The following is a 15,573-nucleotide window of genomic DNA, read 5'->3' on the forward strand; positions in this document are numbered from 1 at the left end:
GATATTATATATTTGGATCTTAGAAAGGCTTTTGATACTGTTGCGCATGGAAGACTGCTGCACAAATTGGAGCAGTGTGGCATTGGAGGCAAATTGCTGCTATGGATAAAGGGATGGTTGAGTGGCAGAAGACAGAGAGTGGTAATCAATGGACACTGCTCAACGTGGACTAATGTTAATAGTGGAGTTCCTCAGGGTTCAGTGTTGGGTCCATTGTTGTTTTCTGTATTTATAAATGATATGGATGATGGTATATCAGGCTTAATGTCCAAGTTTGCAGACGATACGAAGGTTGGCAGGGTTGTCAAGGACACTACTGACACTATGCTACTGCAACAGGATCTGGAAAGGTTGAGCAGATGGGCTGAGAGGTGGCAAATGAAGTTTAACATCGAGAAATGTAAAATACTACATATGGGAAACAGCCACCCCAGAGCAACATATCAACTCTGTGGTACTACACTGACAGTGGTAGAGAATGAAAGGGACCTGGGGGTGGTTGTGCAGGCAGATATGAAGTTTTCTGAGCAGTGCAGACTGGCTGCAAGAGTAGCTCATGGTGTATTGTCGATGATATATAGGAATTTTTCTAGCAGGGATAAGGAGGTGATTATTTCCTTGTATAAGGCAATGGTCAGGCCACACCTAGAGTACTGTATACTAGTCTGGAGGCCTCATTTCAAGAAGGATGTAGAGATGCTGGAACGAGTACAGTGAAGGGCAACAAGATTTGAGAATGGAACAAAGTGGTGCTGTTACGAAGAAAGGCTTATGTTTTGCAAATTACAGTGTCTGGGGACTAGGCACCAGCGAGGTGATCTGATAGAGGTGTATAAAGCCTTGAATGGTTTGAGCATGCTCAATGCTGATGGGATACTTGCTCTTGCTCAGAATAATCACCTGAGAGGGCACAAATTCAAATTGAGAAAAGACAGATGTAGGATAGACGTGAGGAAATTTGCCTTTAGCCAGCGGGTGGTTGGTTGGTGGAATAGACTTCCATCACTTGTCGTGGAAGTTGATAGCCTAAATAAGTTTAAGGCTCAGCTGGACAGGTATTTCGAACGAACAGAGTGGTGAAGTGGAAGTGGTTATTATTTATTTATTTATTATTATTTTTTGGCTGATGCTGCATAAGCTTGCTTTCTTGCAATCAAATGCATATGCTAATGCTAAAAGTGAGAACGGAGTAACGAGTTGCAAAGCTATAAAAATAGGAATGAAGAGAAGATCTGGAAATTAATTTTTTTATATGATTGAAGAATCCATGGAAGTGTAAACACATTTTACCATAATAACCCACAGAATTCCAGCTGTCAGTATTTTCGGAAATTCAATAAGATCGAGTTTACTATCCGTTTATGATAGATTGCACTAACAGAAAAGCCCAATAAACAGGTGACTGCTAATTGTTTTTATTGTTTTATGGTTGTGACCTCCAGAATTCCGACCGAATACGTGGTACGGTCGGAGACAATCGTAGGGTAATCTCCAGTGCTGCGGTCTCCTGCCCCAATTAAACGGCATTTTGTCCCAATTATGCGAAGAAAACCCTGGCTATTTTCCCAATTGGGTTCTGTTTTTTAAGATTTGTCCCAAATAAACGGCTTCCCTGATTAACCGGTGGCCCAAATAACCGGAATCGACTGTATATATATATATATATATATATATATATATACAGTGGATACAGTAGACTCTCGATTTTCCGGGATAGAACGTGTCTCTTACGTTTGTCGGGGACTTTTGGATTAACCGGGATTTGTTTTATTACCATATATCCCGAAAAATTGCGAGTCTACTGTATATATACAGGGTGTTTCAGTTAAACGTTTCAGAACTTCTAAGAGGGGTAGGGTACATCCTGACAACTCGAAATCATATAGCAATGTGGGGTCGGAAATGCTTTCCTGAAGCGGTGTTGTACACAGAAGCACCATAAAGAAAAGAGACCGTAAGTGAGAAATCGTTTTAATAATACATGAAAAGAAGCAAAAGGTACATGGATTAAAGTAAGTGTTCGAAGTTTCTTCCACGGGCTACAATGCACGCCTCACATCTCCGACGCATGGACATCCGAACATTCTGGAATACTCCAGGCGAATTTCGAATTTCTTCGGCAGCTACTGCGATTCTTGCAACCAGCTCCTCAGCATTGTCAACAGGGGTGTTATCTGCTCGGTCACCCGACCTATCAAGACATGATAGGTCGGGTGACCGAGCAGGCCAACGCACGGGACCACCACGTCCGATCCACTGTTGACCAAATGTGACATCCAGGTAGTTACGAACATCTCCGCTATAATGGGCAGGGGCTCCATCGTGTTGGAACCACATTGTCTGTTGCGTCGATGCAGAAATCTGTTCATCTCTCAAAAGTTGTGGCAATACTTGCTGCAGAAAGATCAAGTAGATAGGTCCGGTTAGACGACATGGTAACAGGTAAGGTCCGATGAGGTGATCTCCCATAATACCGGCCCATACATTGACCGAAAATCGAATCTGTGCTGCACGACGACTTCTGTGTACAATACCGCTTCAGGAAAGCATTTCCGACACCACATTGCTATATGATTTCGAGTTGTCAGGATGTACCCTACCCCTCTTAGAAGTTCTGAAACGTTTAACTGAAACACCCTGTATATATATATATATATACAGTAGATGGACGGTAAAAAACAAATCCCGGTTAATCCAAAAGTCCCCGACATACGTAAGAGATATGTTCCAGGACTTCTTACTTCGTCGAGTTTAACGTAACTCGGGAATGACTAGTAACATATTGCTACTATATTATTATTATTGACAAATCGGAATTCCACGCGATACTTGTTAATGTTTGGCCATTTTGATACATCCTTATTATAATGATTCCTTAGAGATTTAACAGATGCACCGTTTTCAAACTTTTGAATAATTTCAAGTTTTTGTTTAACTGAAAACGCAACTCTTTTGCGTTTACCCATCATTTTCGCGATTTCTAAACAAAAAAAACAAAAAAACAAAAAAAAAAAAAATACTATAAAAAAAAATTCCGACATCCCTGAGGTAAATAACGAAACAAAACTTGTTCTTTTGCACTGCAACAGAACACAACAATCGACGCGACACACTAAAACAAACTAAACATTTGGTCTCTCTTTTTCTTTTTTTTTTTTTTGAGCGGCACACTAATCTCCCAATCACGGCTTATAGTTCTGCATGTCGTTTATTTACGACTTGCAAAATATCTCTTTATATTCTAGTTATTACTTGAATTTTTTGATTTCTGTTTGATTTTTTTTTTTTTTTTTTTAATTTGGAGTCTTGAAGTGTCCCCGTTAATCCGCTTCCCATTTAATCCAATCCCGGTTAATCGAGAGTCTGCTGTATATATATAAAAGTATTGTATGAATAGATATATTAGATAAAGTATGCATAGATGGATGTGAATATATATATATATATATATATATATATATCCAAGTATGTAAAAAGCTAATAGGATAGTTAATTTATATCTAATTTATAATTTTATTTCTAATATATAATATTAAATCGTCATCGTCAATATTAAATCATAATATATAATATTAAAAAAAAATATATATATATATATATATATATACATACAATGGATTCCGGTTATTTGAGCCACCGGTTAATCGGAACAGCCGTTTATTTAGGGCAAATCTTAAAAAACAGAACCCAATCGGGAAAATAGCCAGTGTTTACTTCGCTTAATTTGGACAACATGCCGTTTAATTGGGGCAGGAGACTGCAGCACTGAAGATTACCCTACGATTGTCTCCGACCGTACCACGTAGTTCGGTCGGATTTCTAGAGGTCACAACCATAAAACAATAAAAACAATTAGCAGTCACCTGTTTATTGGGCTTTTCTGTTGGGGAAATCTATCATAGACTGATAGTAAACTCGATCTTATTGAATTTGCGATAATACCGACAGCTGGAATTCTGTGGGTTATTATGGTGAAATGTGTTTACGCATCCATGGAATCTTCAATCATATAAAAAAAATAATTTTCAGAATCTTCTCTTCATTCCTGTTTTTAAAGCTTCATAGTTCCTCCGTTCTCACTTGCGCGTATCGTGTTACTTGCAATTTGTGTATGCCGTGTTTTTTGTTATTGATTGCTTATCTTTTTACTGTTTTAAATTTTAACCCCCACCCACAAATGTAGAGTGAACAGAAATGTCAACTAGTTAGTATGTACATATTACAGTACGTATTAATTATTCCGATTATCACGTATATTCTTCCGAATTTCACGTATCATTTAATTTTTTAATTGGGAAGGTAATAAAGTGTAAATTTGTGCTTAATATATCTTTACTTTTATAGCCTGTGGATAATATTCCTCCTATTTTCGCTAATTAGAATCTCTGTTTAATAGAATTAAAATTCAATTCACAAACATGATGACAATGACCGATTGATTGATTGATTTGGTAGTTGTTGGCGCATCGGCTTCTGTGGCCATATTGCACCTCCCAAGGTTTTTGCAGTACTTTGATCCAAGCCCGAGGCGAGAATCGAACCCGCGACCTTTGGGTTGCCGGGCAGGTACTTTACCCACTCGGCTAGCCCGGTCGGCACACACACAATGACCGGCGCTTACTACACATCGTATAGTGAACGGTACTTTACTATGGGGAGTCCATCGTAATGTGATTTGATTGTATAGTACTGTACAGTGAACCAACTGTAAAGGGGGGAAGGTTCCATTGTATTTTTAACTATTTACGTGAAACTTCGGATAATTGGGCCAGCCGCGTAATCGGGCCAAAATGCACTAGTCTCAATGTGTCCCAAATAACCGGAATCGACTGTGTATATATATATATATATATATATATGTATGTATATATATATATATATATATATATATGTACTTAACTTATTTATACATTATGGTACTTGGGAGCATCAGGTTTGTAGTATATATATATATATATATATATATATAGAAAATTATTTTTAATGTTATGTGTAAATCTTTAATTTAACTTATGCTAATAATGAAAATACCGTGTACCCTGGGAGCGATGTATGTTGAATAAAGGGGGAAGAACGGAAAAGAAAGTGTAACGTTATAAACAATTTCTGTGTCTTCTTATAGAAGACACAGAAATTATGAAAGATACTGCAATGCTATTTCTACTTTGGTCGTTCTTTTCAAATTTTGCATTTTTTCAAAATTCACACTTTGTTTATAACGTTACACTTTCTTTTCCGTTCTTCCCCCTTTATTCAACATACATCGCTCCCAGGGTACACGGTATTTTCATTATTAGCATAAGTTAAATTAAAGATTTACACATAACATTAAAAATAATTTTCTATATACATTATGGTTGTAGGGTACCTTTGCTCTTGCAGTGTCCCTGATCCATAATTCATATTATCGATATTTCATTTTATCTCTATTCAAATTCAAATCCATTTTCTTTCTTTACTTAATTTTAATTTTTTATTCATAATTATATATATATATATATAGTTTGTATATATATATATTCTTTAAAAGAAAAGTTTAAGGAGTCACATAGAAAAGAGGTAAACAGTAGATGAGTGGTTTCAAGATCAAGCATTTTTTGCATTACCTATAGGCGTCTCCTAAAAACCAAATAACAACAACAACAGCATTACCTATATTAGAAACCTTTTACTAAAATTGTTTCCTCCCATATCTGATGACAGCTATACCATTTTATTTTTATTTGCATTTTATTAATATTTTGTTGTACTAATTTTACTTTTACTTTACAGTTAGGCGCTTCCGTAGTAGCCAGGTGGGAAGGAGCAGCAGTGCATAGCACACGCAGGATGCGGAAAAGGTCAGGGAATGACTACCGCAGATTCCCGGAGCAATATGGCCTTAGTTGCTAATGCTCCTAAAAACCAAAACAAAACAAAACAAAAAAACTTTACAGTTTCCCCCACTTTATATTTTGTCTTAGCAATTCAGCCCATAATTTACTTAATTCATCACAACCTCTAGGATATTAATGTTCTTTCACCTTTTACTAATCTACTACTGTTCTTTTTCTACTTTCCTCACCCTTATAATTACTGGCACCTTGTGTAACTTTTACATCCATATATATTTACTTAATTTAATTTAATATTAATAAAAATTATATATATATATATATATACACACAAAAAGGTAATTATCAGTGTATTGGGTAGGAGAGTTGAGTTATCAGGTGTAATAACCATGAAAGAATTGAAAGAAGCTGTATGCTAAAAAAACAAAATACCTGAAATAAAATACAGTTAATATAATTATTGTAAGTACCTAAAGCTGTGGGTACTAGGACTTTAACTACTTGTCCGGGGGGGGGGGGGGTGGCAGCAAAAATCGTAGGAACCACCGCAGTGAGCCAGGTCTCTGTTTCTGTTATGACGTACACAAAAAAAGTATACGTATACATCATAGCTGACCCGACTGAGACCAGAAGGAAGAATAAAATAATTAAAAAAAAAGAAAAACTTTAAAAAATAAAATAAAATAATAATAATAAATAAATAAGTTCACGCCAATAGAATCCTGTGGAAAAAGAAGAAGAATGAAATATGAAATATAAAATTATTACACCTGATAGCTCAACTCCTCTACCAAATACACAAATAATTACCTTTTTGTCTATTTTTCATTATGGTTGCCGGTTTTTATATTGTTCCCCGGATCCATAACCCAGTCTTATATATATTTTTTACAAAATTTTTTTACATTTTAATTTCTCATTTCTGTTTACTAAGACTTTCAGTAATTTCATTGTATCTTATCAATTTTTATATATATATATATATATATATTTATGTTTTTTAATTTTTGATGGTCTTGTTTGTAACTCCATTTTGCCATTTAGCCTATGCTGGCTTTAATCTTTAATCTATAGTTTATATACACTTTTCCTTGTGGCCTTTAGTGTTACTAGTATGTATATATTATTATTATTATTATTATTAGCCATATGGTGCAAGGAAGCCTGAGGCTGATTAGACCGGGGTTCGAGCCCGTCACCACCAAATACGGAGGATGCGGAAAGGTTAGGGAATGACCACCGCATATCCCGGAGCAATATGGCCTTAGTTGCTAATGCTCCTAAAAACCAAAAATCAAACATCATCGAAGCCTGAGGCTTATGCTGCACCAGCCAAAAAAAATTTCTGAATTACCCTAAGAGAGAGAGAGAGAGAGAGAAGTAGAAGGGAATCACCAAGAAAAAGAAGAATGATGATATCCAGCTCAGGACCCTTTGTGTGCCAAGCCCATACTCACCAGATGTGAGTCCCTGGGATTGTATGTATACACTCAGTGATCACTGAATTGTGACCACCCCATCCATGATGAACTATGCCGCATAGCTCGCAGTATAAAAAGTTGAACAGCTTTATACATTACAGCATGGACTCATGTTCGTACATTAGAGCCTGGGCACTGTGCACAGTGGGTCCTCTTGGCACCATGTGTTGTAACTAGAAAAAGTGGGCCCCAATGCAAAGTTTAGTGTGGGCATCCCTGAAAATATTTGTCTTGGTAAAAATAAAAAATCCTTAAAAACAAGTTCTTTAAAATTCCCCTGGAAGCTGCAGCTATGAAAAAAATTAGTGCAAAAAAATTATTTGTTCTTAGACAGTAAATTTTATCATAAACATAACTAAAAAACTTGCATTTTTACTTAATTAAATTTTTTTCTGTTTTGGCCATGAGGGCAGTGTGCCCCCTTTGGTCGTGGGCCCCAATGCACTGCATTGGCATAGTTAGGCCATTGGCATCATGGATGGTTCTATAAGGTATGTTCATGTCTGGGATGCAGAACTGCAATTTGGGGAGTACAACGTCTACAGAAAGGATAGACAGGATAGGAAGGGGGGAGGGGTTATGCTATTAGTTAAGAAACACATAAAAACCAAGGAAGTGAAGCCAGTCGACATCGCTGGACAGTGCAGTGTGGAGTCAGTTTGGTGTGACATAAACATTGGGAGATCAAAATTGAGAGTAGGAGTGTGCTATAGGCCTAATGACTCTGATGAGTATAATAAGGAACTGTACAGGGAAATAGAGTGAGCCAGTAAATCAGAGTGTCTTACAATGGGAGATTTTAATTTCCCAGATATTGACTGGAATTTGGGGGCTGGTTACTCACACACTAGCAGGGCTTTTGTGGATTTATTGGATGATTGTTTTCTACATCAGCATGTTCGGGAGGCAACTAGAGGGAGTAATACTCTTGATTTGATTATCAGCAGTGATTCTTCATGCATTAAGAATCTGCAGATAAATGAACCACTAGGTGGCAGTGATCACAGTGTGCTGAAGTGGGATTTACTCAAAGAGGTAACTACCATTAGGGGTAAAGGGAAGGGTTATTGCTTCCGTAAAGGCGACTACGATGGACTGAGACAGTATTTAAATTCTATACAGTGGGACCAACTGATGATGTTACCAACAGCAAATTCAAAATGGGAAGCATTCAAAGAACTTATCTTGGAAGCTACTAGGCTTTACATACCAACTAAGAAATATTGTTCAAGGTTTAGGCCAAAATGGATGTCAGATGAACTAATGAGGCATATGGCAGAGAAGAAAAATGCATGGGATACATACAAATTAACACATGACACAGAAGCCTATGATAGATACAAGTTGATATGCAACCAAGTTACAAAGGAGGTTATGCAGGCGAAGGCAGATTACGAGAAATCCTTGGCAAGGGATGCAAAGAAAAACAGCAAAGAGTTCTTTACTTATGTAAATTCTAGAAGGAAGGGGATGAATCAGATTGGTCCACTTGATATTGATGGGTCAAGTGTTGATGATCCTGCTCAGGTAGCTAACAAACTAAATGAATATTTTGCATCGACATTCACACATGAGGAGTTATTCAGCGAGGGGAATGCCAGAGGTGTATTCAACTCTAGCAGTAAGCTACAGAATCTTGAAATAACTGGGAGTAAAGTGGAGGAGAAACTGTTGAAGATAAACACAAGAAAGGCACCCGGGGTGGATGGGATCTATCCAGTTATATTAAAGGAGGCAGCAAAGGAAGTAAGCAAACCCTTAGCCATAATTATGAGAGCTTCCTTGGACTCAGGGGAGGTACCCATAGACTGGAAATGTGCAAATGTGACCCCAATTCACAAAGGAGGATCAAAGGCTGACACAAGTAATTATAGACCTGTGAGCTTAACTTCTGTTCCAGGAAAATTAATGGAGGCACTGGTTAAAGAAGCACTGCAGGATCATTTAGACAAGACTTCAGTTATAGCTCAGACACAGCATGGTTTTTTGTTAAGGGGAAGTCTTGCCTGACCAACTTGATTGGATACTATGATGCAGTCACAAAAGAACTGGATGCAGGGAATAACTTTGATATTATATACTTGGATCTTAGAAAGGCTTTTGATACTGTTGCACATGGAAGACTGCTACACAAATTGGAGCAGTGTGACATTGGAGGCAAATTGCTGCTATGGATAAAGGGGTGGTTGAGGGGGAGAAGACAGAGAGTGGTAATCAATGGACACTGCTCATCGTGGACTGATGTTATTAGTGGAGTCCCTCAGGGCTCAGTGTTGGGTCCATTATTGTTTTCTGTATTTATAAATGATATTGATGATGGTATATCGGGCTTAATGTCCAAGTTTGCAGACGTTACAAAGGTTGGCAGGGTTGTCAAGGACACTACTGACACTATGCTGCTGCAACAGGATCTGGAAAGGTTGAGCAGATGGGCTGAGAGGTGGCAAATGAAGTTTAACATTGACAAATGCAAAGTACTACACATGGGAAACAGCAACCCCAGAGCAACGTATCAACTCTGTGGTACTACACTGACGGTGGTAGAGAATGAAAGGGACTTGGGGGTGGTTGTGCAGGCAGATATGAAGTTCTCTGAGCAGTGCAGATGGGCTGCAAGAGTAGCTCATGGAGTATTGTCAATGATATACAGGAATTTTTCCAGCAGGGATAAGGAGGTGATTATTCCATTGTATAAGGCGATGGTCAGGCCACACCTAGAGTACTGTATACAGGTCTGGAGGCCTCATTTCAAGAAGGATGTAGAGCTGCTGGAACGAGTACAGAGAAGGGCAACAAGATTAGTGAATGGAACAAAGGGGTGCTCTTACGAAGAAAGGCTTAAGTTTTGCAAATTACAGTGTCTGGAGACTAGGCACCAGCGAGGTGATCTGATAGAGGTGTATAAAGCCTTGAATGGTTTAAGCATGCTCAATGCTGATGGGATTCTTCCTCTAGCTCAGAAAAATCACCTGAGAGGGCATAAATTCAAATTGAGGAAAGACAGATGTAGGATAGACGTGCGGAAATTTGCCTTTAGCCAGCGGGTGGTTGGTTGGTGGAACAGACTTCCATCCCTTGTGGTGGAGGTTGATAGCCTAAATAAGTTTAAGGCTCAGCTGGACAGGTATTTTGAACGAACAGAGGGGTGAAGTGGAAGTGGTTTTTTTTTTTTTTTTGGCTGATGCTGCATAAGCTTGCTTTCTTGCATCAAATGCCTCTACTAATGCTAATGCTAATGCTAATGTCGGATGGCACCTGGGATTTCTCCCATCTCCGCTGGATACCACAGGTACCACAGAAGCATCCATGGTTCTGTGGTACCTAGGCAGGTGGTGGTGGTGGTGGTTGTTTAATATGGAGAATGTTTTGCAGGCAAGAACTAGAACTCCTGGTGCATATGAACCAACATTTCACTGGTGAAGTCTACCAGCATCTCTTAATTAAGAGACATATTGCAGTTTTTACTTGGACAGAAACAGAATCTTCCAAGGTGATAATGTGATGTGTCATCGAGCCACACTGTGCACAAGTAGTTCAGGGAACACAGTGAAGATATCACCCATCTTGATTGGCCTTCAAATTCTCCTGTCCTCAATCCAATTGAACTCTTTGGGGTGTCTTTTAATGGGATATGCGGTGTGTGGACATGCAACCATCATCTGTTCTGACACTATGGAAAGCTTTGTAGACAACTTCAGACATCTAGTGGTGTCAATACCTAGGCAAATAGCTGCCAATATCTGTCCCAACATGGCATTAGGTAGTTGGTTGTAATTCAGTGATCATTGTGTGTGTAAAGTGAAAAAAAATAGTGAGGGAGCTACAGAGTAATAGAAGGTAACAAAAAATACAGCACTCCCCAGCTTATGGAAATTTGACTTTATGTAAGTTTTTGCCGGTCGGTGCAGACTTAAAAAAATTGCGGAAACGTATTTTGCATCCTGTAGGGATAAATGGAGGATAAATATTGTAATGTGAACCCAATAACACATTGTTTTTTTTAGTAATTCGTTCCAAGACCTCGGAAGTTTAAATTTTCGCTATATAACTAAGCTATTTATCTCTCTAAAACAGTGGTTTTCAACCTTTTTTTTAATAACGGCACCCCTAAGTAATTTATTTTATTTTGTGGCACCCATACTCAATTTTCTGCCTGTTAGATCTGATTCTGTGTGTGTGTGTGTGTGTTATATGATATTTATTACAATAATATAATTGTAAAAATTACATTTCATAATACAAATTATATATATACAGTATATAATTTTATTCTTTATACAGAGGTACTAAGTAAACATCAATTATAGATCATCACAAAATTAAAAAGATACTGCGCACCTTTTTATAATGAAATAAACATATAAATTAAAAAATAATAATAAGTTTAAGTAACTCAAACCCAAATTACGTAGCACCCCTCTAATGTTGTGGTGGCACCCTAAGGTACCGCGGCACCCTGGTTGAAAACCACTGCTCTAAAAGGTCATTTTTATAATGGAAATTGCACTACACTTTCATCGATATCATATGTTTCGTTATAAGAATCAATTTTGAACGCCTTTGTGATAATTTTCTAAAACACATTTCTGGAGGTCAAGACCATAAAACAATAAAAACAATTTGCACTTTCCAGTTTATTCGGCTTTTCTGTTATTACAATCTAATTATAAACTGGTAGTAAACTCGATCTTATTGCATTTGTGATGATACCGATAACTGGAATTCTGTGGGTTTTTATGTTACGATATTATGGTGAAATGAGTTATCCTTGACTGAAATCTTCAATCATATGAGAAACATAAATAAATTTTCAGAATCTTTTCTTTATTTTCCTATTTACTTATTACAATGTGAAGGGAAAGGGAACAACGGAAAGTGCAAGTGGTGGCAGTGCTAGGAAATGAAACAAAATTGATTTAGAAATGAAGATGATTAATTAAGAAGTACGAAGAACGGAATTAGGTCTCGCTGCTTCAACAGTGAATACTATTTTAAGGGTGGTTGTTGTTATTTGGTTTTTAGGAGCATTAGCAACTAAGGCCATATTGCTCCGAGGATATGCGGTGGTCATTCCCTGACCTTTCCGCATCCTCCATATTTGGTGGTCACAGGCTCGAGCTCCGGTCTAATCAAGAAGCGTGATTACGCACTGCTGCTCCTACCCACCTGGCTATGGAGGCGCCCCTATTTTAAGGGACAGTGCGTGTATAAAAGAACATGTTAAAGGATCAATGCATTTAATAAGATCAACAGTGATCACAAAACAGCGTTCAGGTGCTATATCGAAGATGGAAAATCAGATTTAGAAGCAAGTGCCCCTGAGTCCAATGGCCATTCAAGCAAAAGCAAGAAATATTTATGAAGATATTAAGGATAAGTATGGCGAACCCCAAGCCAAGTTTGTGGTAAGCAATGGGTGGTTTAATAGGTTCAAGCATCACGCTGGTTTCCAAAACATTAAAGTGTGCAGTGAAGTCACCAGTGCTGATTCTGTGGCTGCAGAGAAATTTTGTGATATGTTGGAAAAAACCCCTTCTAAATCATCACAGCCCTCAACCTCCAAAGCAGTGTGTTTATCAGCTGGAGAGTTAATTCTGGTAACAATACTCGAAAGGTAAAACTTGCTGACATTATGCCTGTTTCCTCTCTCTTTTTGTAATATTATAATTTTGAAATTTTTGTAATTTTGTACACTTTTGCCATTTTTCCTGCGCATGAGATAAAAAAATTGAATAAATAATTCTATTTACATGGTCATCGAACATTTAATTTTTGCTTCAGTCAAATTCGGTGCTCATAGTTGGAGCGCTGCACAAGCATTTAGGGAAATACCGACTTATGTGAAATTCGACTTACATAGAGTTCTGTGGAACACAATCCTTACGTAAGTCATGGCTGTATGTATAATAAAAGATAAATAATTACAAAATTGACAAAATAAGACTATTTCCTCTTTTCCATTTTTCTGCCTTCTTGTTTCCACTTTTTTGTTATTCTATTCGACACACACACACACACACACACACACACACACACACACACACACACACACACACACACACACACACACACACAAAATAAATATTTAAATATACGCACACACACACGGTTAAAGTGATTAAGTGAGAGAAAGAGCTAACAGAGAGAAGTGGAAAGAACACAAGGTGCCAAAACTAGAATGGAAAGAATAGAAAGAAAGAGAAATATTAAAAGTAGATGATAGGAAAGAATGTGAAAAAATCTTAAATGATATATTGAATTATAAGAAAATGCCAGGTATACCTTAGTAATTATATTTACTAGACATTCAGATATATATATTTTAGATATTTTGAGATTTTCATTATTTAAATTATTAATGATTAAATTACTGTAAATTCTGTATAAAAAAAGTTTTTTTTTTTAATTATAGATCACAGATAATAGCTGAAAATGGACATCTTATTTTCAGAACAGCACAGAACAGAAATATGACATTTCTTTCAACTGGAACTGGAAGTATTAGGCTTAACAATGATGATTTTTCCCAAACTTTACAAGTGGTATGAAGTTTTTTTTTTTATATATATATATATGTTTACATAACCACAGAAAGTGCTCATGATTTCAAAAAGAATTTTTTGTTTCAAATATGGAAGAAATTTTGTGATAAAATAGTAATTTTAAGTTTCTTCAATCATCCTTCCATCCTGAAAAAAAAAAGCATAAAGTTCCCTGATATATCAATGATTTAGAATATTGGTAATTGCATTTTATCAATTCTTGAGAACGAGTTCATTACTAAAGTTTAAATTGAAACAGGTAATCTTTGCTGTAAGCACATGCACTGAATTTGTGCATGTGCTCACAGCAAAGAGGGTAGTTTGAGGAACCGCAATGTTGAGAAGAGCATGACCCCCAGATTTATTGGGGAAGCCTGAAATCAGACCTCTTTTTCTCACATCACTAGGTCTGGTCAGGCCTAGGTTCTAACTGAAATGTTGCCCCCCACCCCTGTTTTTGGGAATTTTTTCTCATTCTGAAGAAAATTATTATATAGTAGTGTGTAATGCTAATTACTAATCTAAGTTTATTGGCAGTGGGGCACCCCAAGGAAATTGATACATGGGAAAAAAGAAAATTTCAGTTGCTGAAATACAGCTGTACCTTTAACCTGCTATCCACTTGTCATCTCTGTAATAAGTATGGGATCAGCCAATGGTATTAGAACAGTAATTAGTACCATGTATGAGTTGAAGGTTGAGAAGATAAAAGAAGATATTTGTTGATATTAGACTTGAACTTCTGTAGATTGTAATTTTCAGGAAATACATATGAAGAAAGTTTGTTCCAGAAAACAGGAGTTGAATGAATAAATGAGGAAGAAAAAAAGTTGGTTCTGTGAGTTTGAAGTTGGACAGTAAAAGGATGTTGACTGGTTGCACACGTGTTCGGACTGCTTTGAAAGAGATAGTGGGAATTATAGAAGCCAGTTCAGAAGAACATGCCCATGGAACTGGGCATGTTCTTCTGAATCATTGATGAGTCATTAATTAACCTAACTACCCTCTTTTGAATGGAATATAGAAGCCTGAGAGAGGTTTTGGAGCACTTTCCCAGATGTTGGGACAATATTCCATGGTAGGGCAGATTTGAGACGGGATGGAGTGACTTTGTAATGGATGGGTTATTATAGCAGCAGTAGAATTTTTTATAATTTTAAATTAATAGTATTTGTTACTGGTTTTATAGTAATTATTTAATAACCCAACTACCATCTTTTGTATGGAGTCTAGAAGCCTGAAAGAAGTTATGGGTGCATTACCTTAGGCGTGGGAATGATATTTCATGGTAGGGCAGATTTGAGATTTGTACAGAGTGAGTAGCTGTTTAAAAGAAAATTAACACAAAGAGTGAAAGAGAAAACCCAGTTTTTTAAAATGCAGAGAAAGCAATATTTGTGATGTGTTTATGTCAAGGGTGACTAGAAGTCAGGGTAATCCCTAAGAGATATATGCAGTCTTGTCTAGAAATCTGAGTGTCGTCAAAGATAACCATAGAAGCAAAAGAATCCTTTTTGTGAGATTTAAGATATGACTGAGTTTTAGAAGAATTGAAATTAATTGTTATATTCCCCCCCCCCTCCCAAAAAATTATGTGGAGATCAGTATTTAAGCAATTGGTAATGGATATTTGAGAATTTAAAGCTGTTTTGTGCAGGGCAGGGTGTCTCAAACTGGTATATGAAATGCAATGTGCTGTCATCAGCAAAACTATGA

The 15,573-nt window shown here is 37.0% G+C and overlaps 1 protein-coding gene across 1 annotated transcript in view; it reads left to right on the forward strand.

Moving 5' to 3' along the window:
• LOC150088286 (cubilin-like) overlaps positions 1-15,573 on the forward strand; it is a 670,594-nt gene that overhangs the window by 34,399 nt on the left and 620,622 nt on the right. The window contains exon 2 of the mRNA XM_090370103.1: positions 13,728-13,857. Coding sequence (XP_090226229.1) covers positions 13,728-13,857 — 130 coding nt within the window. The remainder of the gene's footprint in view (positions 1-13,727; positions 13,858-15,573) is intronic.

The sequence above is a fragment of the Mastigoproctus giganteus genome, chromosome 3, assembly GCF_048544385.1.
Source record: "Mastigoproctus giganteus isolate SK-2022 chromosome 3, ASM4854438v1, whole genome shotgun sequence".
NCBI lineage: Eukaryota > Metazoa > Arthropoda > Arachnida > Uropygi > Thelyphonidae > Mastigoproctus > Mastigoproctus giganteus.